At 45.3% G+C, this 27,308-nt stretch overlaps 1 protein-coding gene across 8 annotated transcripts in view; it reads left to right on the top strand.

The window, feature by feature from the left end:
- CALD1 (caldesmon 1) overlaps positions 1-27,308 on the top strand; it is a 181,940-nt gene that overhangs the window by 87,857 nt on the left and 66,775 nt on the right. Inside the window, exon 1 of one of the 8 annotated variants that reach the window (XM_084787034.1) lies at positions 23,187-23,437. The exons of 6 other annotated variants lie outside the window; for them this stretch is intronic. In XM_084787034.1, coding sequence (XP_084643160.1) covers positions 23,385-23,437 — 53 coding nt within the window. In that variant the 5' untranslated portion in view covers positions 23,187-23,384. Of the gene's footprint in view, positions 1-23,186; positions 23,438-27,308 lie in introns of those variants that run through there. One more of the 8 variants, XM_084787033.1, reaches the window with a different exon arrangement.

Below are 27,308 nucleotides of genomic sequence, written 5' to 3'. Positions count from 1 at the left end.
GTCTGTCAAAGGAAAACAAGAGTGCGGAAAACCGATGCGCAGCGGAGTGGCCTAATGAAAGCTGGGGCTAGCAGCACTGGGTACAAAAGAAAGAGCAGAAAGCGAGCATCACGGTGGATGCAGCTCTTGAGCTTCTTGGCTCACGGCATGGATGGGCAGTGAGGGGGACTGGTGAGAAGAGTATGAGAGCATCGCACGGTGGTGGACGCCAGAGTGGGCTTCACCATCTCTTACAGCCAGAGCTCTTCCTGCGAACTGACCAGGCAGCTGCTTCGTTCAGTCTGTCCAGGGTTGGTGGTGATGTGGTGTGAACAAGGGTTTATCTTCTGTCCACGCCAGGTGTAGAAAGCCTGGGCACTAAAACCAGTTCCCTTAATAACCTAAAACAAATATAGACAGGTTGAGCCAGACACTGTTCAGGCAGCATCTCGGTCCACATTTCTGCTTGTGCTCCACCACGGCTTTTATGCTTGCACTGGATTTACCTCATCATGTTCCGAGGGGGAGCTGTACAGCTCTGCCCTGCTGGAGTCTGGTCAAGCCTTTCAGCGTGTGGTGGCATCTGCTCATCTACAGCGGCCGTGAAAGTTCTGGCTTCCATGGGCAAGTGCAGGGTGTGTCCAGGAAACAGATGGCTGAACCAGACATCCCGGGCTATCTAATATCTTAGTTCAGATCTGAGGACAAAGGGCAAGTGAGACCCCAGGCTAGCCCTTTCCTCTTCCTTTACCTCCAGTTCTCGACATCCTCTTGTCACAGGGATGGGTGTTTTCTCACGGGAATGAGAGGTCATTTCCTCTTGCCTTTCGTATTGTCTGCTTCTCTTTGCAATCGGTGTCGCTTGATTTGAAATCAAATAAGTAATACAGAATCTCGCATTAAAAAAAAAAAAAAAAGGAATTCTAAGACCCTGCATTATGTACCGAGGGCCAGGCTGGTGACGATGAAACTTCCCACTGGATTTGGAGAACAAAAATTATTCATTCCAGGTTTTGAATGGCAGCAGAGTAAATTACCCTAAAATAGAGTTGTTCCAAAGGTCAGGGCTACAGATGCATTCATCTGTTCCCAACACATTTTTATCTGGCATCTCTTTTGTTCTAAGCTCTGTTTGGGGCACCGAGGGGAGGAGGCACAGCAGAATGCGGACCTAGGAAGAGCGTGGCCGTGCTTTTCAACCTGTGTGAACTCAGCAATAATTCTTATAACCCCAAACACAGAATGTACTCCATATTGATTTGCTCACTGAAAATAGCACATGAACTCTGAATACTTTACCCGCAACTCCTATAGAGAAAGTAACATCACAGTACAAAAGAGTCTATTGGTTTTCCTTACCCGCTAAGACTTTCCTAATAAAATATCTTGTTTTGGTTAAGTTTTACTGACTTCAGTTAGAAGATATAATTCTGATTTTTAGTGCTCAATAATTAAAAACGTGTATTCTCATCAAATGTCATAACCACAAGTTAAACTGAGCCAGATTCCTAGGCATTTTATTCCTCGGGAAGAGACTTTTTTAAATGATCATTTTACAAGCTAGTTGCAAGGCTGCACAGATGGCTAAACACTCATGGCTTGATCACGAGGACTGGAATTTTGTTCTCAGCACCCATGTCTAGCAGGTTACCAAAGCCCATAGCTCCAGTTCCGAGGGATCTGACACCCTCTTCTGGCCTCTGTGGTACCCACACATATATACACATGTCCCCACGTGCAGACAGACACATACAGAAGATCTGATGCTCTCTTCTGGCCTCTGTGGTACCCACACATATATACACACGTCCCCACATGTAGACATATGCACAAAGAAGCACACAAGCATAAATAAAATAAAATTTAAGTAAATTAAAAGCTAACAGTACACTTGGTGCCATGTTTTCTGTCTTTTACATGGATTGGAGTGCCCTCCCTGTGCCATGGCTGCCCTGAGACTCTGTCATATGCACACCTTTAATATACTCAGATTTTCCTGTAACCTGGAGTCTAAAACTGAGTTTATGGGAAACACCCTTCTCTCTGGCTCATCCGTGACTCTGTGGACCCTTTTTTGTTTTTTGTTTGTTCGTTTGTTTGTTTGTTTGTTGTTGTTTTCTGGTAGCATAGTTCTTGCACTTCACTTGGCCTTCTCTCTCTAACTTTTTACGATGATGCCTTCAGATTTTCTAGAAAGGAGACACATCATTCAGTATATAGGCCCTTAATCCCAAATACCTGGGATGCTGAAGCAGGAACACTGTGAGTTCAAGGCCACCTTGGGCAACTTAGTCATATCCTGCTTCAAAATAAAAGTAAAAAGAAGAGTGGGTAAAGTGGGTATACCCCTTGAGGGTAGAATACTTGACCAGCATACTCAAGGCTCGAGGTTCAATCCCCAGCACCATAAAAACAGATAGATAGATAGATAGATAGATAGATGATAGGTTATAGATATATAGACAGATAGTAAGATAAATAGACAGATAGATGTTAGATAGATGAAATATTATAATTTAATAACTACATGGATACATATAGAAAGAGTGTCTATAAAAGGCAAGGCTCCACCCAGAAGTGTAGAGACCAGCAGTTGCCTGTAGGGACACTGTGCCAGGAGTCATGAAGCTCGTGTCGTCGGTGAATTAGAGAGATCTTGACCAAAGCAGAAGAAAGGCATTTTGGTGGCAGAAGGGAATCTGTGTACAACCAAAGAGAATTCTTTTTTTTTTTTTTTATTTAAGTAGTTTGCTCAGATTGCACCTCAGTTGTTGTCCCCTCACTTGTATCCTCCCATTCCCCCTCCCTCCCTCCTTCACCCTATTCTCCTCCCCTAGGTCTGTGACAGAAGGGGACCTCCTCCCCCACCGTATGGTCACAGCCTGTCAGTCTCACCCTAGTAGGTCTGCCAGCAGGCCTCCCCACCAAGGGGAAGTGGCAGAGAGAATTCTTAATGCATTGTTTCTAAGCAAAAGACATTTGTATACATTTTGACTTCAATTACTTTTCAGTTAGTGACCTATTTGAACAAAGAAATGCGTAAATAAATAAACATTTGCTTCTGCTGCTTTTATTCTCCACTAGCCTCATGGGAATAGACAGTTCCCAGATCTATTCTGCTTCTCTTTCTGTCTCAGGGTTTTACTTTACACACACACACACACACACACACACACACGCACGCACACACACGTGCACGTGCTAGAAGACACACAAATGCATGTGCATGCACACTCGTGCACACACACTTGTGCACACACATGCGTGCTAGAATACACGCGCACACACATGCACGTACACACACACACACTCGCGCGCGCGTGCGTGCATGCACACACGCACACACTCTGCCTTTCTCAGGGCACCATGCTTCTCATCACAAAACTGGAGCCATCTGCTTCTGTGTCACTTTCTTTTCATCTTCCTGGATTTTTTATGCTAACTGTGGGTGCACAGGCATTCGTATCAATGGGGACTGCATACACCAGGGGAGGGTCTATCCATTTTTCAGAGCCAATTTTTCCCAGTCCAGTACAGAGAAGCTCTAGGCCTTTAAAATGTAGCCAGCAATACAGAGTAATGATCACACAGCAGTAGACATATCTGAGAGGCAGAGGTAGATATAAACACAGGTGTATAGACAGATGTATGCTCTACATCAGCAGCTTTAGGGGTCAAAAATCCTTTCACAGGGGTCACATATCAGATATCCTGCATAGCAGATATTTATGTTACAATTCATAACAGTAGCAAAATTGCAGTTACGAAGTAACAACGAAATATTTTCATGGTTGGAGGTCACCACAGCACGAGGGCTGTATTAAAGGGTCACAGTGGTGGGGAGGCTGAGAACCACTGCTCTGTATAAATGAAGGACCACCAAAGAGGCATCGTGATCAAAGATGGTATCCTAAGCAGTTGCGCTCGTGGACTTGGGCGTCAGGACTTGTGGTCTCCACCATAGGTCGCTCACTGTTTAGGTGACCAATCTGTCAGATTTTTTGCTTGCCCCCGTGTAAAATGAGGATTATGAAAGTGTCCACGTCATAATTTTCTATACGATGAGAAGAGGTAGTAAATCAATGCAGTGCTTACCATTTTATATGACTACTAACTGCTATTAGTTAATTTGAGTCTCTGCAACACACAATAAAAAAAAAAACTGTGATTTTTTTTTCAGTTGCTACTTTATTTTGTACATCTCAGAGAATGCAGGCACCTAGAACTAGAAAGCTAGAGTTTGCTATTTGGGGAAGCACCGTGAGTGGGTGGGTGTGCCGGGCAACGAGGTTCCATCCCACAGGCACAGGAACAGGAGTTGAAATGAGCCGCTCTGTCCCATTAACAGACGGGATTCTGTGTCTCCCGAAACGCAACCTGCAGTGATGCTTTTGTCTGTGAGGAGCTTGTTGGTGGGCACGCCTGGTCCATGGTGGGCTTCCTTCCCACCAAGCAGAGAGCAGTGCTCTCACTCTTCAAGTCCTGAGCTCCCCACGCTCCCGGCACGCGCTGTCCACACCCTGCAGCAGATCCTCTCCCATGAGAAGAAAGGCCTCTATTGTAGAACCGTTATCAGATTCTGAGGCTCAGACACATAAATAAAGGGAGAGAAAATATGCTAGCTGTTTTCATCATTCATACATTTTTATGGACTTTTGAAATACCCCAGTGATTAGACACTGAAAGTAAATATTTTTACTGCTCTGGAAAAACAGGCAAGTTTTTAAAATCCATTTGATCCACAAAAATCCCCTTCTAGAACTGCATCACTGATGTTTCCCCCCCACCCCACCCCATGACGTAACAACAAGGCCAATCGACAGTTAAACTCCAGACAAGGACACGTGAAAACACTTACTCAGAATGCTTACATCATGACCTTGAGTCTCAAGTACAAGTCTTTAAAAATACATTTAAAAATGTCTGAGAAGAACATTATTTTCCATTAGGAGGTTAAATGAAACATTCTTTTGAAACTGTATAAATCATTAACATACTTACATTTGCCCAAAAAGTTCTTTTTAGAAGATTGATTACTCCAGAAAGAAGAAGAAAAAAAAAAAAAAGAAAGAAAGAAAGAAAGAAAAGAAAAGGAAGGGGACCTAGCCTTTGGTATTGAATTTTGTTTCTGTATTTTAAATTAAAGTTCTTTTAATAATTAGTTTGGAGGCTATTTAAAAACACTTCCATTGAGCTTTATGCGTATGTTTTAAGATTTTTTAAATCTATGTGGTATGTATAGCACATGTGTGTTGAGGGAGGGGGTGCCCTCAGAGGCCAGAAGAGTATGTTGGGTCCCCTGAAGCTGGAGTTACAAAAGGTTGTGAACCACCCAACTAGCTTTCTGGGGAAAAAATTTAAGTCCTCCAGGAGAGCCATCTCAACCGTGGAATCCTCTCTCCAGGCTCCTTGTATGCACATTTAAAACTGTTTAGTTTCAGTACATCTGGGTGTAGGGAAATGGACAAAAGCAGATAATTTCCAGTCACTGTGACTTGCTTGTGAACCATCCGCTTCAGGCTCATGCCTTTGAACTTAGTCGGTGGGTGGGGGGAGTGTGGGGGTTGGGACCACTGTTTGGAGGGCGCTGTGGGGCTTTGCTGGCAGAAGCAAGGATGTAGAACAGAGCTTGAGAGTCGCTGGCCAGCTCCACGCCTCTCTGCTTCCTGACCCCATGTGATGAGCAGGCAGCCTGACACTCCCAGGCCCACAGGTAAGATCTGGCTCCGCTGTTGCACCTTTCCTGATGTGAAGGCTTGAGTTCCCTAAAGCACAAGCCGAATCCCCTCCCTTCATTCTCTTCTGTCCCCTTTCTAGACTGAAGACAGTATCTTTACCCCTGCCAATTTCTAAGTAAAATAACCTGTCAGTCAAGAACGCCACTGACTTTTTCTCAGCTTGCCTGCGTCCCGCATCAGAAGAGAGTCTTAGCCACATCGCTCACAAAGGCCTGCACTGACTTGCAGATCATTTGCTATAGGGGAGTGTCACAATTCCATTAGGGACCGAGGGTTAACTGGACACTCTGACAACTCGCGGGACCCCGATACTAATACAGTAGCCATCACACTGCTCAGAAAGTCACGTTAAAAATTTAATCAGAACAAATTGCTCTTAAGTGGAAATAGGCATCAGCTAGAAATATCATTTAATTTTGTAAAAGAAGTGGAATGTATTTATAATCACCCGTGTACTAGGCTCTGAGTCATGGACTTCAGACACATTATCTTCACTCATTGTCAAAGCAACCCTAGACCCCATGGATCTGAAAATTCAAGCAACATTTCCACTTCATTCATCAGGGGGTGCAGTTCTGCCTGCCCACCCCAAATTTTAGAACCCTTCCTTTATAACAAACATGGCAGTGGGGGCGGGGGTCTTCATGTTCTGACTGGTTATCATAGTTAATGGTCCATCACCTCTCCATCATTGTCAAATGATTTCACAAGATGGGGGAAGTCATTCAAGGCATGTAGGTGCTAACAAGCCGAACAAACTGTTCTTCATGGTCTCTTGGATAAATTGATTACCTGTATAGATACGGTTGTTGTCTTTGTTGCCCACTGCCAAAAGCTCTCCAATTTATTACCATTCCGCAGAAAATAGAAACAGAGGAGATAAGTTTTCTTCTTTCAAACTAACCAAGGCTCTTAGCTGACTCCAACAAGAACTCCACTGACTCTTTCCTCAGCTTGCCTGTGTTCGCCTACAGCACAGACGCTTAGCCACATCACTCACCAAGGCATCAGGCCTGCAGACCTGGGCTCGCAGGCCATATGTTACAGTGGAGTGCTACCATTTCGTGAGGGACCACAGATGACTCAGAGACTGACAAAGTCTACGGACCCTGCTCCAAAAGTAATGCATCTATGCATCCACAAATCATGGCTGCTTACTTTCCATGGTACTGCAGACTGCTGCCCACAGACCTCTGGTCCCATCAACCAAGGCCAAGAATCTATGATCTAGGGAGTTTTTGCCAACTTCATTTTACACACGAAAAAGCTCAAGTTTAAGGAGACTGAGCCCCTCGAAATCTCATCTCTGTAAGCAGCAGTAGAGCCTGATAGATGATGGTACCCCGACTTTTCAGTCTGTAAAAAGGTGTTGCTCAGGACAATGGAGAGTACTTTGAGGAAGAATTTACATTCATTTATTTCTATACCTCCCTTTAAAAGAACAACTTATATTGTTGATATAATTTTTGATAATATTTCTAAAATAAAAGATATTAGATCATATTATAATGAGGAAAAATAAATAAAATTAAGGTAGGCTAGGTACTGGATAAAAGGGTCAATGGTTAGGAGTCCTTGGTTCAGTTCCCAGAGTGCGCATAACTGGTGGGATTACTCCATAACTCCAGTTCCAGAGGATATGATGCCTTCTTTCTGGCCTCCACGGGCATTGCATTCATGTGGTGCTCATAGACAAGCATATAACACACACACACACACACACACACACACACACACACACACACGCACGCACGCGTGTGCATGCGCACAGATAAATAAAGTAAGAGGATAGGCCAAATGGGAGCAGCAAGCTGCTAGAAACTGGATATCAAGAAGAGGTAAAAGAAACAACTTGCGGGTGGAACTCTCTTTTCACCAATTTCAAAGTCTGTTGCTTATATGATTTTTATTAAACAGACCTTGATTATAGAACTACATTTTCAGAACTTCCCAGACTTACCAGTTTCACAGTGACAAGCCAAACACACCAAAGGGCTTGTCTCTCTAAATATGCAAAAGCTAAGAGCTAATCGGATTCCTCTCCAATAAATTTATCTTTCGCCTATGTTGTTACTGTCTTTGGAGGAGAAGGGCGGAGCTAGGGTGGGATGAATAAAACTACACAGACTCAGGTTCAAATCCCCGGAAGGTTACCAAGTGTAAGTCCACTCGGCCTCCATGGCCCCATGTTATCACCTGGAGAACAGCTTCCCAGAGTAGTTTTCTGCCACAGTGTCATGGAGATAATGATGCACCTGACATAGAGTTCCTAAAGAATGGTTAGTGCACAGTCAGCATGTACTGTTGTTGCTGTTTTCTCCATACACTAAATTAATACCCTCCAAGGAAGCTCAGCCAACTGACAGTTACCCTCTGGAGTATTGCTTAGCCAGGCCCTGTCCCTATGCTGTTAGCCTAGTATCTAATTGCTGTTTGTATAGTATGTATACCATATTAATAATGAATTTATGTGTGTGATTTTTATAAAATAAATTTGAACCACTTAATTCCAAAGAACTATTTTTACCTATTTTAACCATGAAAAGGTAGGCATACACAAAGTAATACAATGTACTACAGATAGAAGGGCTCTAACTCATTGTGCTGCACAGCCCTACGAACTCATACTCTCTCCTTAGGGTTAGCACATTCGCAATGCTACTGAGTCTCCTGAATGGATTCTTCAGGACTCTGTCTTCCTTTGGCTGCTGCACTCAGGTAGGTAATCAGAGTCCTGAATAACCCATTAAGTTAAAGCAACATTATGAATGAGGTCACTTGACTTAAGTGACGGCATTGAGAGAGATTGCCTCTAGATGAGCGGTTCTCAACCTATGTGGGTCATAACCCCTTTGGGGGCCAAATGACCCATTCACAGGGGCCCTCTAAGACCATCGGAAAACACCAATATTTACATTATGATTCATAACAGTAGCAGAATTACAGCTATGAAGCAGCAATGAAAAATATTGTGCCTGGGAGCCACATCGACATGAGGAACTGTATTAAAAGGTCGCAGCATTAGGAAGGTTGAGAACTGCTGGTCCAGACTCTCAGGTGAAGATGTTAGTGACTGCCCACTTGCTTGAGAGGGCTCCAAGATTTCTAAATGCATAGGATCAAGGGATTTATATGTGGTCTCCTGCTAGGAACATGAGTGAAATATTCAGTCTTATGAACAAAAAATTCTCATATAAAGGGAGAAAAAAATATAATGAAAACCATCAAGGTCTTATATCAAGTTCATCCCTTTGAATTTTATCACTGACCAGTAGGTCTGAGAGATCTACATTTGTGACTGTCGTTTGGCCAGCTGGAAATAGCAGGAAGGAAGGAATGTAGAATATTCCAGAATGTTCATCAAGGGAACTCTCACTCAGTAGCTTGGGAGTGTTCTAGGGAGGTTCTTCACCTTATCATCTCGGCGGAGGTCCAGAACAGCGATGCAAGACAGTACCCTGAGGCTCAAAACCCTGGTGAGCTGGAAGGGCGCAGCTGTGGAAGTGGATCCCAGTCATCTGGGAAGAAGGTGAAGGAGCCATGAGGATGCTTTGTGCGTTAACAGCAGATCCTGGCTCCGGCTTGCTGTGCTCTTTGGCAGCCTTAGGGATGCGCTTTAGCTTGTCATAACTCTGCATTAATTCAGACACCTCTGGTTCCAAATCCTGAATTATTTGTGGCAGGGCTGTAGAAAAGTGTAGCTTGGAACTATATACAAACAAAGGATTTGATGAACATGTGAAACGTATAAGCTACGTTCCAAGGCTTCGTTTTTAAACACTGGAGAGCACAACCTTGTAAATGTTTTTTTTTTAATGACTTTAGAAAAATTCACTTGTATCAGAAAGCTATTTTCCTGATCAGAAGTCACTTTTCCTTCACTCATTTCTTCCAATGCTTCTGTGAAGTCTGCTGAGAGTCACCAGGTATATCTTTCAAGTATGCAAACATACGTCAAGCATTTCCGTCAAAATGTCTTGTCATTTATACTGGCTTCCTTCTTCCAGTTAGTCTAGATTACTGAGATCTCTGCTACTACATTTAAGGTTAGTATGGAATGACTAAGTTTAAAATATGAGAGTCTGTTTTCCATGTCCATACCTCCCTCCCTTACATAGAGTTCCTTTGTTGGAATAGACATCACTATAAAGTACACACCAGCCACTATAAATAGCACCGCAAGCCTGTGTATTCAGGAGAGTCTCCAGAGAGGATATTTTAAACCCACACTGTTTAGAATAGGAAAAATTTCTGGTGTTCATATTTTCCGTTATGGGTGACAGGGATTGTCCAGTGTCACACATCTTCCCTTGCTCCTGTCTTCCTGTGCCAGTTAGAAATCTAACTAGTAGGTTCTAGAAATTTGCTCAATATGTACTTCTGGTTTTGCTATGGGTGCCCTGGGAATTCTGCACACATGTTGTGGCTCTCCAGATGAGACCTCTGAGAACTCCCAGGGTCAGCATCCGCAACTAGGTAACCAAAGAGACCTTTCTTTCTAGAGATGGAAGCTCTCCTGTGGCTGCTTAGAATAACACGATCAACCCCATTTTTGATTCCCACAGAAAACTTTGTGCTGTTGGTAAGATTTTCTGGGGGAACGCAAGAGACTGATATGGAAAATAACTGAGCAGGACGTGAGTGAGCAGACAGGCAGCACGAGATGACAGATACCATGCTGGTTCCAAGGCCAGGGGCATCATCAGGGCTAATTACACCGTACCTTTCCCAAGGCGCTATTGGCAACTCCGGGATATGGGAATCTCTGCCCACTCCTTCCTTGAACGGTTCCTCTGTTTCTCTCATCAAAGCTGTTGTGTAAACCTTTATTATTTTTTTAGTGGGGCCCCACTTGGGGATATGCAATGCTTTCTCCTTATTTCTCTTTCTCTTTCTTTGATGAATAAGAAAAGGACTGCTGTTAAGGGAACTCCTCTCTCTCTCTCTCTCTCTCTCTCTCTCTCTCTCTCTCTCTCTCTCTCCCTCTCTCTCTCTCTCTCTCTCTCTCTCTCTCTCTCTCTCAATGGTGGTATACACAGAATTTACATAAGCCTTTCATAACTTTTAACCCTTTTGTCTTACCATGAAAGCTAACCATTCCAATTACCAGTACTTTTCTCTGAGCCACTATCTGCTGGGTATATCCTGGGAACTTGGGGACTGTCATCACTACAGCGCTCAGTGGCTCCTGAACTGAACAAAATGGTGATTCTTGTAAAATTAAAGACTACAACAGGGTGAAAATTTCCTAAACTTTTCTCTCTTAAGCACCTCAATCATGGGCACCTAGATAGCAATGGGATGAGCTGAACTAAGATAGTATAAGAGGCCTGTTTCCCATAGAACTGTCTCTGGTCTTCTGCTTATCAGGTCAGAAATTAATCAACCTTTGCTTGCAATCTCTAAGAAGGGGCTGGAGGTCCAAATTGTTGACCTTAGCCTTAGGAGGCAACAAACCCGAGAGCAGCCAGTGGCTGTGTATAGCTCTTAGCTTTAAGCATAGACTTCATGTTCTCCAACTCTTTTTTTCTTTTTTCTTTTATTTTATTAATTTATTCTTATTACATCTCAATGGTTATCCCATCCCTTGTATCCTCCCATTCCTCCCTCCCTCCCATTTTCCCCCTTACTCCCCTCCCCTATGACTGTGATTGAGGGGGACTTCCTCTGTTCTCCAACTCTTATAAAAGAAGTAACTTTTAGTAACCATACATAACTCATGCTCCAAGGGATCTGCTGCCCCCTTCTGGCTTCTGTAAATACCTGCACTCATGTATATGCATATACTCACACACAGACACGCATTAATATGTGTTTGTTTTATAATAAAATGACATTTAGGTCAAGAATGACAGGAAAGGGGGTGGATATAGCTTTAGAAGATCTAAGCATTCTCATTTACACAGTTAACATCCTTTTTAGGTGGCTGATAAAATGAGGATGTGAAAAAAATACCACCCAAAGTGTAAATGGTGCCATATAACCCAGCTATTTTACCCTGGGCTTATACCCAGAGAATTTTATACCCTCTCATAAGTATATTTATACCCATTTATTGATGCTTTGTTTGCTACAGCAAAGAATTAGAATAATCCTAGTTATCCATCTACAGATGAGTGGATAATAAAACTTATACATACAAAGCCAGGTACAGTGGCTCACACTTGTAATCCCAGCATTCAGGGAGGCAGAGGTAGGTGGATCTCTGTTAAGTTTGAGGCCAGCCTGGTCTACAAAGCAAGTCCAGGACAGCCAAGGCTACACAGAGAAACACTGTGTCAATAAACCACACACACACACACACACACACACACACACACACACACACACACACTACAATACTATTCAGTTCTAAAGAAAAATGAAATCACAAATCTAGGAAATGAATGGACTTAGACTGTTATTTTACAGAGGTCACACAATCTCAGGAAATAAAAACCCAGGTTCTTCCTCATATGTGGACTCTAGCAATAATGTATGTTCAAATATAAACAAGTGCACATATGGGTGCATAGTAGTGCGAAGGAAAGAGGACAAGAGAGGCTGAATATTACGGGATGAGAACGGACTGCATGCAGGTCATGAATATGAGTTATGAAAGATGGTATTAGGCTAGTTAGGTTTTTGTTCTCACTGACATAGATTTTTCACTTTCAGTGGTGGATAAGTGCACACAAAATATGTATTTGATAGAGAAGTATGGAATCCAATATTAAAACTCCACAACTTCCTCTCTGACCACTGTTACTATATAAAACTTCACCACCTTGTGTAGTTTTGGGATTTGTGTAGGTAATTCCAGTATACGCTGGGTTTTTTTTTTCCTCTTTCTTTCTTTCTTTCTTTCTTTCTTTCTTTCTTGAGGCAACTTTTTAATAAGAGGGTCTTTGGGGATTTTGGTGGTTTTTTTGTTTATTGCTTTATGTGTAAAGTGTGATACAGGACAGGCCTGCACTGTGCCGAAGAGCCTTGGTGAACCACGCCCAGCGGATTCCTTTCTGTTTAAGTGTGTGGAGAGCTGCAGATTACATTCTGGTCACTCATTGGCCTTTAAAGGAGACTCATCCATCTCCAGGGCTTCCTTCAGCGCCTCACTGGCCCTCAGGCATTCCAGGTTGAGCTCAGAGAAAAGGCTATCAAACGTCACTCCCCTCCCCTAGAGCTTGTTGCTTCTCAGAGAGCTTAGGACCCAAACGCCATTTAATCCTCTCTGTCCCTGAAGTCTGGAATGGACGAGCGGGTTGAAGAGACTTGAAGCAGTGAGGGGATATGATGCTGCTGCTCCGGTTTATTTATCTGGCTTGGCTTCCGAGCGGGCAGCACCAGTGAAGAAGGCTCCCATGCCTGTCCCCACCACTAGAGCCCTGCCCAGGCCTCTTGTAACCAGCAACTCTCGGCCACCTTGAAGGTCCAGACAAGCACCGAGTGGCCGTTTCCTCCCCTTGGGTCTCATATAACCCTTTCAGCACACGCAGAATTATAACTGACGATTTTGCATCTCTTCTGTCGCAAAGAAACCTGGGGCAAATGGCTACCTGAGGTGCTTATTAAACATATCAAAGTAGACTCTGGTCCCCGCCTCTCTCAATCCATACTCACAAGTACCCGTTAGAGAGTCCTCCTGGCTGGCATACCCTGCACCCTGCCCTCAGCCTCCCCTGTCCCTGAGCTGCACTCCCCCTCCCCCCAGCTTTACACAACCCAGCCACTCTCGTCCTCTTGGTCTTTTTGGTCCTTGGCTCCTTTCTTGTCCCTACTCTTTTCTCTTCCCCCTTGCTCCTAGCCACCCCCTCCTCTCATGGCCTTGGTCAGTCTGTTGGTTGGGTTCAACCTGGACTCTTCCAGATGCCTCGGCCTGTGCTCTCCCTCAAATAGACAATAAACCTTCTCCTCAACTCATACCCAGGAGGGGTCCTTTTTTTTTTTTTATTCAGTATTCATGTTTGTCCACATACCAAATAGAAAACAGACCCTAGATCACAAACAACATCTCCCCCAGGCCTGGCACACAACACTGAATGGGTACAAATACTTCTGTCTGTCTTTGTATCTGTGTGTCCAGGCAGAGCTTGGTTAGATTGGCTCAATTACTTAAGAAGGGGCAGACATGTTAGCAACCTTAGGACTCTCCTTGGAGAGGTAGCCTTCGGGGTCTCTCCTGACATCCCGTCACTCCCAGGTGAGCCTTCTAGCCACTGGATTTGAATTCTCTCTCTTTTTTTCCTCTGGACACGTGATGAAATGAGCAGCACTGATCCCCTGGATTATTACGAGGCTATTGCATCATGTAATTCTGACCATTTCCACTCACTCAGTTGCCCGGTGGGAGGAGCAAGTGATGAGAATAAGGAAGAATCTATTTCCTTGTTTGGCTCTCAGTGTTATCTGCAGCTGGAATGTGCATTGTAAAGTCAGATAATCATCAAATTGTAGGGTTCAGACCCAAGCCTCAGGGGTCCCACAGTGAGCCAACTGCGTAATCAAAGCTTCCTCTAATGAAAGAGCACGCAAGTGGTTGGGAGCCGTAAAGTGCTACAGCTAATCCCAGGAGAATGGAAGGGGCAGACGAGCAATAACCTCAAGTGAGTATTTACCAACTCCCTCAGAACAGACAATGCCTAACATGCAAGGTCTAAACTCTAAGTGGTGCGTTGTTTTCTAGTGTTGGGGAGTCACGGTGGACTAAGAAAGCGAAGAGAACAGAAGAAAAAAGCAAGACACTAGAACTACAACTTAAAAAAAAAAAAACCAAGCCGTGCAGATTTTATTTTTAGTAAGGAACATCTTTTTTTTCTTGTTTTCATAAATAGTTCTGCTCGAACTAAGGGGGAAGGGTGCGTTTAAAGTGAGTTTCTTCGTTACAAGGGCACACCTTGCTTAACTTTTTAAACATAAAATCTGTAATTAAAGTTAAGGAGCTAGAACAACCAACATTGTGGGCCTGAGAGCACAATCCGAGGAGCCTCAGAATTATGACTGGTGACTTTTAATTTTTGATTCTTGGGTCTGTTGGGAAAGAGTCAGAAGGAAAGACAATTTGAAGGTGCCTTAGCAGGGTTCTGGATTCTGCAATGCCCAGAAGAATCTCAGATTACTTCAGACCCCTCTATTTTGATATATTTTAGCAAGTTGTATTCAGATTTCACATTGATGGCTCTCAAATATAAAGTAGGTGCATGCTTTAAAAACAAAAACAAAGCCGGGTGCTGGTGGTGCACGCCTTTAATCTCAGCACTTGGGAGGCAGAGGCAGGTGGATGGCTGTGAGTTCGAGGCCAGCCTGGTCTACAAAGTGAGCCCAGGACAGCCAAGGGTACACAGAGAGACCCTGTCTCAAAAAAACAAAAAAACAAAACAAACAAACAAACAAACAAACAAAAACCCAAAACAAAACAAGAACGCTGTCCACTTTATTTTGTTTAAATTAAAAAGCTGTCCACATGAGTTCTGGCTTATAAATGAAGAGAAAATGAGTAAGACTTTGTATCGAATGCCCTACTCCTAATCCCACTCCGACACTGGTCTGACAAAGCAAAACAGAACAAAAAAAAAACCTTCCTGGTTCTAGTTTATAAATGTATGAATAGGTTGTGGAGAGATGTCTCAGCAGCTAAGAGGGCTTACTGCTCTTATGTAGGACCCTAGTTCAGTTCTCGCACCTGCACTGGGTGGCTGGTAACCGCCTCTAACTCCAGGCTCAGGGATCTGACGTCCTCTCCTGGCTGCCGCCGGCATCACAGTCACATCTGCACACCCCCCCCATACACATATACACATAGTCAAATAATTAAAAGTAAAAATACATCTTTAAAAGTATACAAATAAGTGAACAAAGAAAGAACTCATTTGTTTCCCCTGCTTTACAAGTACGAGTTTGGTTTGTTGCCGAGTAATTCAAAGTAAAATCGCATCCTAACGTTGAAAAATCTTTCTTCCTCTAGTCTATTTTTAATCTCCTGCCGTGGGGTACCCCTAGAGAGGCACCTGGAAACTCTGCAAAGATGGATTCAACATAGAGTGTTCAAACTACACTCATAGCCCAGGCTGAAGTGAATAGAATCTAGTTGTAACTTCCCAAATCTAAAGAAAGAGGGGGGTGAGAAGGAGCTGCCCAAGCTCAAAGCCGGAGGGGGCGGGGCAGGGGGCAGAGCCAGGGGGCGGGGCATGTCAGACTATGCAAATGAGACACTTTAAACCCCAGGATTTGCTCACTCTGATGACGCCAGAGGTCATCACTCACTCTGAGTGTGTACTTGACCACTCGTGTCTCCCTTTGCATCGGGTGAAGTACTCTTCGGGCTCATGTTTGTCCCTGTTCTGATTCCGTATTGAGGAAAAGGCCTTTCTAGAGCTTTTTAGTATTATGGGTTGGGAAACAGGAGATGCTCTGGCCAGAGTATGAACTCTGGTGGTACTGAAGGGCAAGGCTGCCGCTTCTCCCTTCATCAGTGGACACTCTGCTTCATGCAGCTGTCCCTCGTGTGCCGCCAGCCATCCTCCCCGAGGCCTCTGTCCTGGGGAACTCCTCAGATCCAGTTTCTGAAGCAACAGAATTTCTAGATTCCATAAGATATGACCTTGATGCAGTGACTCTATTTTGTCCCTCTTCAACCCAGGGGACGAGTGTCAAGTACCTAGTGCCTATCTGCTGTATGCGTGACACCATTCTAAGCTGTATCGGGTGCAGAAAACTGTTAGGATATATCTCTGAAAGCAAGATTGCATATGAATACACGTTCATTTCTAAAGGTGTCACGATCATGTATTGACCAAGTGATAATGTTATTGTAAAATAGGACAACACCTAACATGTGTAACAACACATACAATTACATGAAATATCATTCACATAAGGTGAGTGGGAACTAGAACACCCACACTATTCAAAACCACACAGTAGACTGTTTCTTTAGAAACAAATATGCTTTAATCTAGGTCTGATCTCCATAAGAAGAGATCAATGTTTTTTGAGACCTTATATAGTGTCAGTGGAAAAAAATCTGGATTTGATTAGAGCTATAAAAGTTATGTGTAAACTTAATATCCAGATGTATAAACTAGCCACCAGAAAGAAAAAAAAAACAACACTTGTGGCTATGGGAATATCTAGATACTTTGAATAAAAATGGTCCACACCAGTAAGTCTGTGGCTTCTTTGAAGCTATGACCTTTTCCCTGCACTATAGTATATCCGTAGCATCTCTATGATTGGCTTGTGACTTCTTTCACAATTTAGTCCCATCTGTGTACAATAAATCTATAATCCACACAATAACACTATGACCTAGAATCAATTTCCTCTATATAAAAGTCCTATGCACCCCCTTTCCAGACTCCTACAAAGTAAATAATGATGACATTGGGATGACAATGACGATGATGATTTATTTTTACTGGGTCCAGAACCAGGGTTTTGTAACAACTGTTCATCCAAGAAACCAGTTTGGGCCCTACAGTTTCCAAGCACTTTTTAAAAGATGTGTTTCAAATTGGGTGATCCTTTTTAATTGTGTGTGTGTGTGTGTGTGTGTGTGTGTGTGTGTGTGTGTGTATGTGTGTCCTCGAGAATGAGTGCATGCACATACTATGTGTTGAGGTCAAAGGACAATTTGTGGCAGTTGGTTCTCTCCTTCTGTCACATGGATTCCTGGGACAGACCTCAGGTCATCCGGTGACAGGCACATTCATCCTCTGAGCCATGTGTCCAGACCAGTAGTCCTTTTAAGATAGAAATTTTTCTCTCTAAAGAGGGAAGGAGTGAAAAGGGGGAAGAGAGAGTTGAGGGCAAATTATGTTCAACATGCAATACATAACAATAAGGAAAAATTTTAAGTAAAAAAAAAATTAATAAAAAAAAAGAATGTATGTGTTTAAAACATGATTTAAAACAACAAACCAAACTTAGTGAGTAAATGGAAAATAAGGAGTCTTGAATCAGGTTAACCTGAAAGGCTGACTCACACTTTGTTGTGCAAGTATTTCTTAAGTACATGCAAACAGGAGTGGGCCCAAGATTCCAGCCCTCTCCTATTAGTGAGACCAAGTGCAAAGCAAGAAAGTCTAACCCAGGGAAGACTTTGTGGAGGCAAGAGCCAGATACTGGTTCTTAAAGAATTTCTAGAACTCAGAGTAGTGGCTGGGGGGCATGCTGTGCTAGAAGGCATGGCTCTGTGCCTGTGAAGGTGTGGGCAGGAAGTTATCCTGTGTTAACCTCTAACACTGCTCTGGCGGTGCTGCTGGTGTGCCTATGGGGTAAGCCAAGAGATAGCTACATGGGAGGAGAAAGAGACTGGCGCTGGAGAAAATCACAGGAAGCAAACAGATCCTGGAGCAGAGCTACCTCCACGTGGGAAGGACAATGGTGTCTGAGAGACTCAGAAGAACACCACGTTCTGGAAAGTTCCTGAAACTACATTACCCATACTGTGCATGCTTGCTGGAGTATTTTTAATTCACGTTACCTTGTCTAACTTCAGAGTAAGATGCGAATTAAAAGGGAAAGAGTTCTGCCGGGCGTGGTGGCGCACGCCTTTAATCCCAGCACTCAGGAGGTAGAGGCAGGCGGATCGCTGTGAGTTCGAGGCCAGCCTGGTCTACAAAGCGAGTCCGAAACAGCCAAAGCTACACAGAAAAACCCTGTCTCGAAAAACAAAAACAAAACAAAAAAAGGTAAAGAGTTCTTATACCTTTTATTCTTGTCTCCTCAAAAGAGTCCACTCAAAGATGTGAATAGAGCCATTTTAAATAATATGACTCTTAGCACCTCTTGCTTACACAGAACCTCTGTCTTATCTACAATGGGGGGGAAAGTCCCTCTGCTCTCGGGAGTCTGCAGTGGGCTGGTTCACACAAGCTCGTGGATGTAATGCTGGACTTCTGTGAATCATCACTGTGGACCGTATTGTGTACTTCCCTCCTCCAGAGGAGCCTCCATTATCACTGGAGCCTACCCAGAGCCTCTGGACCAAAAGCTGGGTCCCATGCCCCGTGATATATACAACCTCCGGAAGCACCAAAGACCCCTGAGTAGAGACAAAAACCATCCAAATAGAGACCGAAGCAGGGACAACAGCTTCCTGTCACCCAGGCATCCAAGCCTGGCCTGCACTCAGACATACCTTGTGGAAATGACTGGCATCCCTCTGGAGCCACCATTCCTTGGGCACAGACATGCTTCCCTGAGACTGTGCTAAGGCCAAAGACAGTGGAAAGAATGCTGGCATTGTAGTTCAATGGTGGAATGCTTTGCGAGGCCCTAGGTTCCATCTGCAATCACAAAATCCAAAGTCTCTTAAAATTCTTATTACTGCCTCTCAACTGGGTAGAGTTCTACACAAGATGAACAGATCTGTGTGTATATGTATACATGCATGGGTGTGCATATGCAAGTGTATGTGTGTGGGTGCAACTGGGTTCATGAGAGGGCACGTGTGTGTGTGTGTGTGTGTGTGTGTGTGTGTGTGTGTGTGTGTATGACGTGCACTAAGGCAATGGACATGGCACTCCCACATATCTCTCTTTTCACCAAGGAATTGCTTCAACATAGAAGCCGTTCTTAAACAGCCATTATAGACTAGGAAGTCTGGAATAGATCATGTAGCCCAGGCTCCTACCTCCATGAAGTAAAGTTATTTTTTAAATCATATTTTATTAATAAAGGACCACCCTGCGGTGGGGGCTGTTCATTTAGACCACACTGACCTCCACCAAACCTTCCCAGCCCAGAGTCTCTTTGATGAAACATTACACAATAGAATGTGCAAAAACTGAGGACGGCTATGAGCAATCTGAAGATTAGTTTGCTCCAGGTGGGGTCCTGGCGCATGGGTCTTATGGTTGATGCCTGCTGTCTTGCTGAACAGTGACTGGCAGAGTTGGTGGTGCAGGTGGACGGCCATCAGGCCAGCTTTCATCCCTACCACTTCTATAGGCTGGGCCCTCTCTGAACAACCACCACAGCACACATGCCCGCACAGCACTCCCAGCTGATCCCTCAGCTTTGCCCACTCCATCCCCGCTACTGGCTCTTTGACGACTGGACTGAGGGCTTGGAAAGCAATGCCCGCCCCGCCCCTGCTCTGAGCTCCCAGCTGGCTCCCTGTCTCTCTTCCTCTCGCTGCCTTTTGTCTGCCCATCATGGGCCTCTGAGTGCTGTTTGTTCCTTGCTGGTGTCTTCTCCGGGAGCAAAGCTCTCTCTTCTCTTCACTCTTCCCCTTTCTGTGCCCCTCGAGGTAGCATGCTATGACACCAGTGAGGCTCACCCTTGGGTGCTTGAGACAGACAGACAGACGCTCCCTCCACACTTCATGTTAAAAGCAGGAAGCCAACTGGAGACTATATTCATGTGGTTTTCCTCTTCCCATCTCTTCAGCTGCAGGAACAATGGGGTGGCGGTTCTTTCAGCAACTGTTCATTAGTGCATCTTCAGCACACGAACGCTGGTGCAAGAGCAGAATGGTGATGACACTCTTGCCCCGCCCCACCCCAGTTAGTGGTAAGGAGAGCGTGTGTGTGTGTGTGTGTGTGTGTGTGTGTGTGTGTGTATGTGTGTGTGTGTGTGTGTGTGTGTCTGTGTGTCTGTGTGTGTATGTGTCTGTGTGTGTCTCTGTGTGTATGTATGTGTCTGTGTGTATGTATGTGTGTGTATGTGTCTGTGTGTGTGTGTATCTGTGTGTGTGTATCTGTGTCTGTGTATGTATCTGTATCTGTGTGTTATGTGTGTCTGTGTGTGTGTGTCTGTGTATGTTTGTGTGTGTCTGTGTGTGTATGTGTCTGTGTGTGTGTGTCTGTGTGTGTATGTATGTGTATGTGTCTGTGTATGTAAGTGTGTCTGTGTGTCTGTGTGTCTGTATGTATGTGTCAGTGTGTGTCTGTGTGTGTATGTGTCTGTGTATGTGTGTGTGTCTGTGTGTGTATGTGTCAGTGTGTCTGTGTGTATATGTGTCTGTGTGTCTGTGTGTGTATGTGTGTGTATGTGTGTGTATGTGTGTGTGTGTGTGTGTGTGTGTGTGTGTGTGTAAGAGACAGGGGGAGGAGAGAAAGACAAACAGAGATTGAGACTATTAGCTTGTATGAATCACAATTTTGTATCTCTAGGCTACTGCATTTTATCAGTCTGTTCCGGATGTGTCAAAATTATACTTGCCACTCTCCCCAGAACTAGAGTGTGTAGGGATGGGAGGAATCAGGAGGTAAAAAAAAATTGTTTATTTTATAAAACCCATAAGACTCGTTTAATCTTATAAATGAGTCTTATAGTGAGCAAATAGGCTAGTTCTCTGTGTCACCACTGTGACAAATAGCTATAGGTGTTGGCTTTCAACAGACTTGCTAGCCTCAGGCCTATAGACTTGTGACACACAGCCCACTAGGCCATATAATCTGGGTGGTGGCTCGAAGCTTTCTCTCTGGAGGCTGCAGGGAGAATCCATTTCCTGGCCCTTGCACATGCCCAGAGGCAATCACATTCCTGGGCTTTTGCCCTCCTTCCTCCAAAGCCAGCAGCAGCCTGCTTCTCTCTTGCCTTTCTCCTACTGTCAGAGCTGCCCACGAGCCCAGGCAGCAGAAGGCCCCGTGTGATTAGACTTCGCACACTCTGATATACCAGGGTGATGCCCCCCCCAAAACCACACCCACCCTTGAATCACATCTGTAAACTGACTTTGTAAGATGCAAACTCGGAAGACAACACAGTGTCAGGTTCTGGAGAGGAGAGAGAGAGAGAGGGGTGTGGAATCTTGGGAAAGGGCAACTGTTCTGCCTACCACAGCAACTCCCAAAAGCTCATAAGCAAGAGGCTAGGTGTTCAAAGCTAGGCAGCAAGAAAAGTGGCAGAATGTCTCCTTACACACACCCCCAGCTCCGGAGAGAACAATGTGACAAGCCATGACGCCAGTCATTGACTGTAAAGACAGTCACGTGTCACGGTGCGTGACAGTCATGGGTCACGTGTGCATGAGTGTCTTCTGCCCTTTAGTTAGTATGTCGAATGATGTTACATACAGTTGGGAGAAGACCTGAGAAGAAGTAACTAACTTTGACGGTGCTGACTGAATCATACTGACCAGCTGTGGCCCTGATGACAGCACAGGGTATAAGCAGGAAAATAGTATCTGGCCACTTGGGGTGAGACTTAGCTGAATTGCATTAAAACTGCCTGGGAGGCACTTGCACTCACGCTTGCACTCACGCATGCATGCACTCGAGGGAAGTGAGGGAGGGAGCTCTGCTCTTCTGCACTGAGTGGGTTTTTTTTTAAGTTTATTTATTTATTACATATATAATGTTCTGCCTGCATGCGTGAAGAAGGCATCAGATCTCATTATAGATGGTTGTGAGCCACCATGTGGTTGCTGGGAATTGAACTCAGGACCTCTGGAAGAGAGCAGTCAGTGCTCTTAACCTCTGAGCCATCTCTCCAGCCCCCCACCCCCCACTGAGTAGGTTTTTTAAAAGCTCTGTTTTGCCAGTGTTCTTATCTGAGTGTACTGCCCGTCAGAGAGCTCTTTTGTTCTCTGCAAAGCCCCCTCAAGGACAATTGCTTCTGCCCTTTACCCAACGACTAATCAAAGCCTATGGGACAGGGGCCTGCGTTGCTCTGTTTTAGAAGTCAGGCCCTCCAACACCAGAGCCTTCACTGCTATCAGAGATGAGGAAATGTATGCCTAACAAAAGCCGAGATGGGGTGTCACCTCCAGATACAGCCAGCACTACCCCCTCCTCAGGGGCTGGAGTTTGGCGCCTTTCCAAGCTGTCAGTGACCAGCCTCCCTTGCCAGGCTTGGTGATGAGATCACCATCAGAGTTGCCACCGCGATGCAGAAGGGCCTGCTGTTCTGGCACGCTCCTGGGCCGACTACTGCCCTTCTCTCTCAGGGGAGTGCAAACACGGGACGTGCTGTTGAGTCCAGCCCATCACTGAGCAGGACCCTGACTCTTCCTCCTTTGTGTGTGGTTTGCATTTTTCTGCCATGCGCGTTTCCTGGATAAAAGGGATGGGGAGATTTGGTTTTTCAGTGGGAACTGTTTGCTTTGGAAGCCACCTACGCCAAGGCTAATTGAGAACAGAGCTCAGGGCGAGGGCCTGAGAAAGGCAGCCTATGAACTTTTCGGTGGGCTGATTTCTGTTCGTCTTGTCAGAACTGGGGAAGTGAACACAAGTCATAATAGCAGGATCCACTGTTTCCCAAAGGCTGCGCACTGCAGCAGCTTACCTCCCACCCCCACCTTAGACTCATTATCCTACCGCAAATTAGTTATTGATTTCTCAGAGTTAAGCATATAAAGTCTTCATTATGAAAGTTCCCCAGTCCATCTTGGCCCCTACAACCCAGCACTTTAGACTCTGCAACATTCCGAGCACTCTGTATCTTTCGGGTTCAAATTTGATGGGCTTCTATTAGAGAGATTACAGTAAAAAATAACAATCAGCTCTCCGATGATCCTGTGTGGAGGGGAAGGGTGGGGAGGAGTAGATTTGGCTGAGGGCAAGCCCAGACTTTCGTCACAGGGACAGATCCAAGTGTTAACACAAAGGGAAGACAGGAGCATCCTGCACAGCACATTTCGGCCACAGATAATATGGCCTGTGAGCTGGCCCAGCCCGTGCTCTGACCTCCAGGCCAGGTCTCCTACCTCAGCCACTCCTGCCTTGACCAGCCGCCACGGACATGCTTAGTGGATCCGGGTCCCAGGGAAGGCGCTGCCTGGCCGCACTCTCTCAGTGAGTTGTGCACTTTACCTCTTCGGTTTCTCTTTTCTTTCTTTCTTTTATTTTTGCCTCTCCGAACAAAAGAACTTTTTTTTTTTAATTGTGGGAGTGGGAGAAAGAGACTGAGGAGAGAGAGTGCGCGCGCGCGCGCGCGTGCGAGAGGGAGGCGGGGAGTGGGTAAAAACTCTGTAATTTCCAGTGCCGGATTGATTTAGAGTCACTGGTTTTCTTCTTCATTTCCATTTTCAACGGTGCCTTAGCAACGGGTTTTTACCTAGGACCTGGGTTTCTCGCTTCCAAATACAGGCCACAGGGGCATTGTGCTGCTGAAGATCTACTGTTAATTTAGACCTGAGCCCTCAGCCTCTGGAGCCATCCTTTGCTGGACTCCGAGGTCTCACCAAGCCGGTTGCCCAATCCCTAAAGTAAACAGCCCAGGGCCCTCAGCGGACTGACCAGCTGACTGGGCCTGACCGAGCCCACACAACATATGCTATTGATCAGGGTTCTGTTCTGATACCAGGGGGCTCTGAGGCTTCGGGGTTATGAAATCCGGCAATGCAGAAGCTTGAGAAGGGGCGTCTGGGATCCTTTGGGGGTGCTGCTGTCTTTCTACAGACATGGAGCCCAAGGGGGATAACTCAGTTTACCAAAGGGCAGACAACACCGCAGGGGAGCCCTTCCTGGTTCCCAAGCAGAGGTCTTTTCCACACTGGTGTCTATGAGGTTTGGAAACCCATACCGGGTCTTGGGGAAAGGCAGTGTGGAAGAGTAAAGGCACCAAATGGCCTTTCGGTTCGTCTCCCCCACTTTGGAGAGCTTTTGGCACCCGTTCAGGATCACAGTCTCTGTTGCAGTTGACCCAACATTTGTGCAACAGTTGATCGAATAAACAGAGGAGTTTGGTGGGTCCTAAAATTAATGACACCTCCACACCCACAATATTTGCAGGGTTTTTTTTGGGGGGGGGAGGTTGTTTGTTTTTGTTTTTGTTAACCCATTTTTTAAATTTGGTTACTCAAATGGGAGAGCTCAGGGGGAGCTGAGAGGTAGTCTTTACAATTCAGTGCTTGTTAAACTTAAAAAAAAAAAAAAAAAGAGTCTTCCAAGGAGGGGTGTAGCAGGAGCGTTCTGGTGAGTTTAATCTCACGCTCTGCACCCCCATTACACTGTCCCATCATAGCCCGTTGGGCATCTCCACCTCCCACTGTCCTTCCTGCCTCCCACTCAGGTCCCAGCTGTCTCTCCTAAAGCTTCCTTTGGATCCCAGACTTCCACGGAAAGGCTCTGGAACCACTGATCTTTCCTGGTGCCTTTATTTCAGATGAGGACACGGACGGAGGCACGAGGAAGTAAAGTGCTCCCTCGTCCAGGTCCCACAGGTGGTCAGCGGCAGAGCCTGACTACTGTGCTCCTGGTTTTCCCTCCTCTTCCTTCCCCACCTCTCTGCCTTTCACACCTGGTCCTGGCTCTGGCCCTCCAGCATGCCCCTGGTTCTAGCAATTTACTTTCTCAACTCTGTCACTTCCTGGCCTTGCGCCTGGACGATGGAGATTTCCTCCCATCTGGTCCCTGGCCTCAGTCTCCGCCCATCTGGTCCCTCTCCCAGCCCATCTTCATCTGTGAGGACAGAGCCCACTTCCCTTGATACAGCAAGTTTTCCTTCCCGTTGGGAGTGCTCCTGCTCCAGTCAAATTATATTGCCTGATGCCTCCCAAACCAGCACTTACAGGCTGCCCCCATCTCGTCAGCTGCCCCATCTTGTCATTGCATGTGTGCCACCTTCCTGCACAAGCATCCCTGATTCCTCTTCCCCTCTTCTCTAATGGCCTGTGTGCATCCTTCTATTAGTGGCCTGCTATTAGAGGCAGCGGACAGCCTGTCTGTCTTCCGATAGTAAGGCATTTAAAGGTACTGATATTGGTTTACATACACACACACACACATACGCGCGCGCACGCACGCACACACGCACGCACACACTCTCACACTCGTATGCGCACACACGCATGGATGTGGGTTCATAGATAAGCATATTAAGCTTTTCACTACTGAAGACACCCAACTCACTCACTATAAATCTCCCACTTTTAGTCTCATTCTTTTGAACGTACACAAGGCCTCTGGACGTTTTGCTTTGTAGGAATTATTAGACTAAACGCTAAAGCAGGTGTTCAACCTAATGAACTAGAAATTCCTGTACATTTCTATCGGGTAATTTATCTCAGTTTCATCACCTACGGTGCAAGATTAGCACTGGTTTGGGTTTTTTTTTCTCTCTCTCTCTCTTTAAGAGGTGCATTAAAATTCCTGCACAGGGAGACCTACGCAAGGGCTGTGGTATTTTCCGGGGCAGGTGTGAATTGCTATCCAGTTCTTACGACCCTGAGGTGTGTTTATTTACCCTGTTCTAGTGAGCTCAGCGACAGCCTGTCCCTGCTCAGCTTTTCCCGTGCTGGTTCTTATCCTGTTGCCAAAGTTCGTGGAGTTTACCTGAGTCAGGAGTTGGGATTTCCTAGAAACAGTTACGTCAGTCCAGTAGGAGTTGCATTTTTCTCTTTTCTTTCTTTCTTTCTTCTTTCTTTTTCGAGATAAGGTTTCTCTGTTTATCCCTGGATGCCCTGGCCTCACTTTGTAGACCAGGCTGGCCCCAAACTCACAGCGATCTGCCTGCCTCTGCCTCCCGAGTACTGGGATTCAAGGCGTGCACCACCACGCCCGGCAAGGGTGGCATTTCTTATTGACCTTCAGGACACAAGATCAAACCTTGGTTGTTGTTTTTTTCATTTATTTATTTGTTTTATATATTTTTATTAATTTATTCGTATTACATCTCAACTGTTATCCTATCCCTTGTATCCTCCCATTCCTCCCTCCATCCCGCTTACCCCTTACTCCCCTCCCCTATGACTGTGACTAAGGGGGACCCAAACATTGGTTTTTGTGTGACAAATGTGGACACACATATTTAAAGCTATGGATGGGACCAGGCAAACGGGGAAATTGCACAGTCTGTCGTCCTACTGCTGTCTGCGGGGGAACAATGAAAGCACTGCAGTGAATTGCTGAGTGGTTGGCATAATTTTATAAGAAGTGTTTAGACGTGACAGAACGAATGTACCCAGGAGTGTCATTGTCAATAGTACTGGAGGGGCAGGGGCGGGGCTGGAGAGATGGCTCAGGGGTCTGGCTGCTCTTCCAGAGGACCCAGGTTTGACTCCCAGCACCCACATGACAGCTCACAATGGTCTGTAGCTCCAATTCTCAGAAGTCCTCCCCTCTCATGGGCACCAGGAACACACGTGGTGCACAGACCAACTTGTAGGCAAAAAAACCCTATATACATTAAAATTTTTAGGTAAAAGAATAAAGCATGTGAAGCACTGAATGCCTGTTTCATCCAGTGTGCCCCGAGAATGTGACTTTTTGATTTTCCAATAGGATGGCTTTCTTAATAATAATAGAAACTATTTCTTTCCCCTCTTATAACCAATATTACTGTACATTTAAAATAACTTCCAATTTCTGGGGGGTTATCCTTAGTGTTATTCTTAGACACGTTGAAAAACAGTGACACTCACCCCAAAATGTGCCCACTTCCACTCTGCTTATTGTTGCTGCCTTTGTCTTTTTTAGTAGCTGGTAGCTTGCACACTTCTCCTCGCCCACTCTGTTCTCCAGCAGCCCTGGGTACCAGGGAAACCATAGGTCAGAGTGATTTCAGACTGACAGTTAACAGTCCAGCGACGGCGGCCTTTTCTCTTCCAAAGAAAGGAACGTGTACATTTTGTGACTATTGCTTTGCGTTACAAACAGGATGTGTGATGTGTGTGTGATGTGTGTGTGTGTGATGTGCGTGTGTGATGTGTGTGTACGTGCATGT

This window comes from Acomys minous, assembly GCF_964271855.1.
Source record: "Acomys minous genome assembly, chromosome: 6".
NCBI classification, from domain to species: domain Eukaryota; kingdom Metazoa; phylum Chordata; class Mammalia; order Rodentia; family Muridae; genus Acomys; species Acomys minous.
Note: the sequence above shows the minus strand (reverse complement) of the source record. Positions and strands in the feature narration are given on the sequence as shown.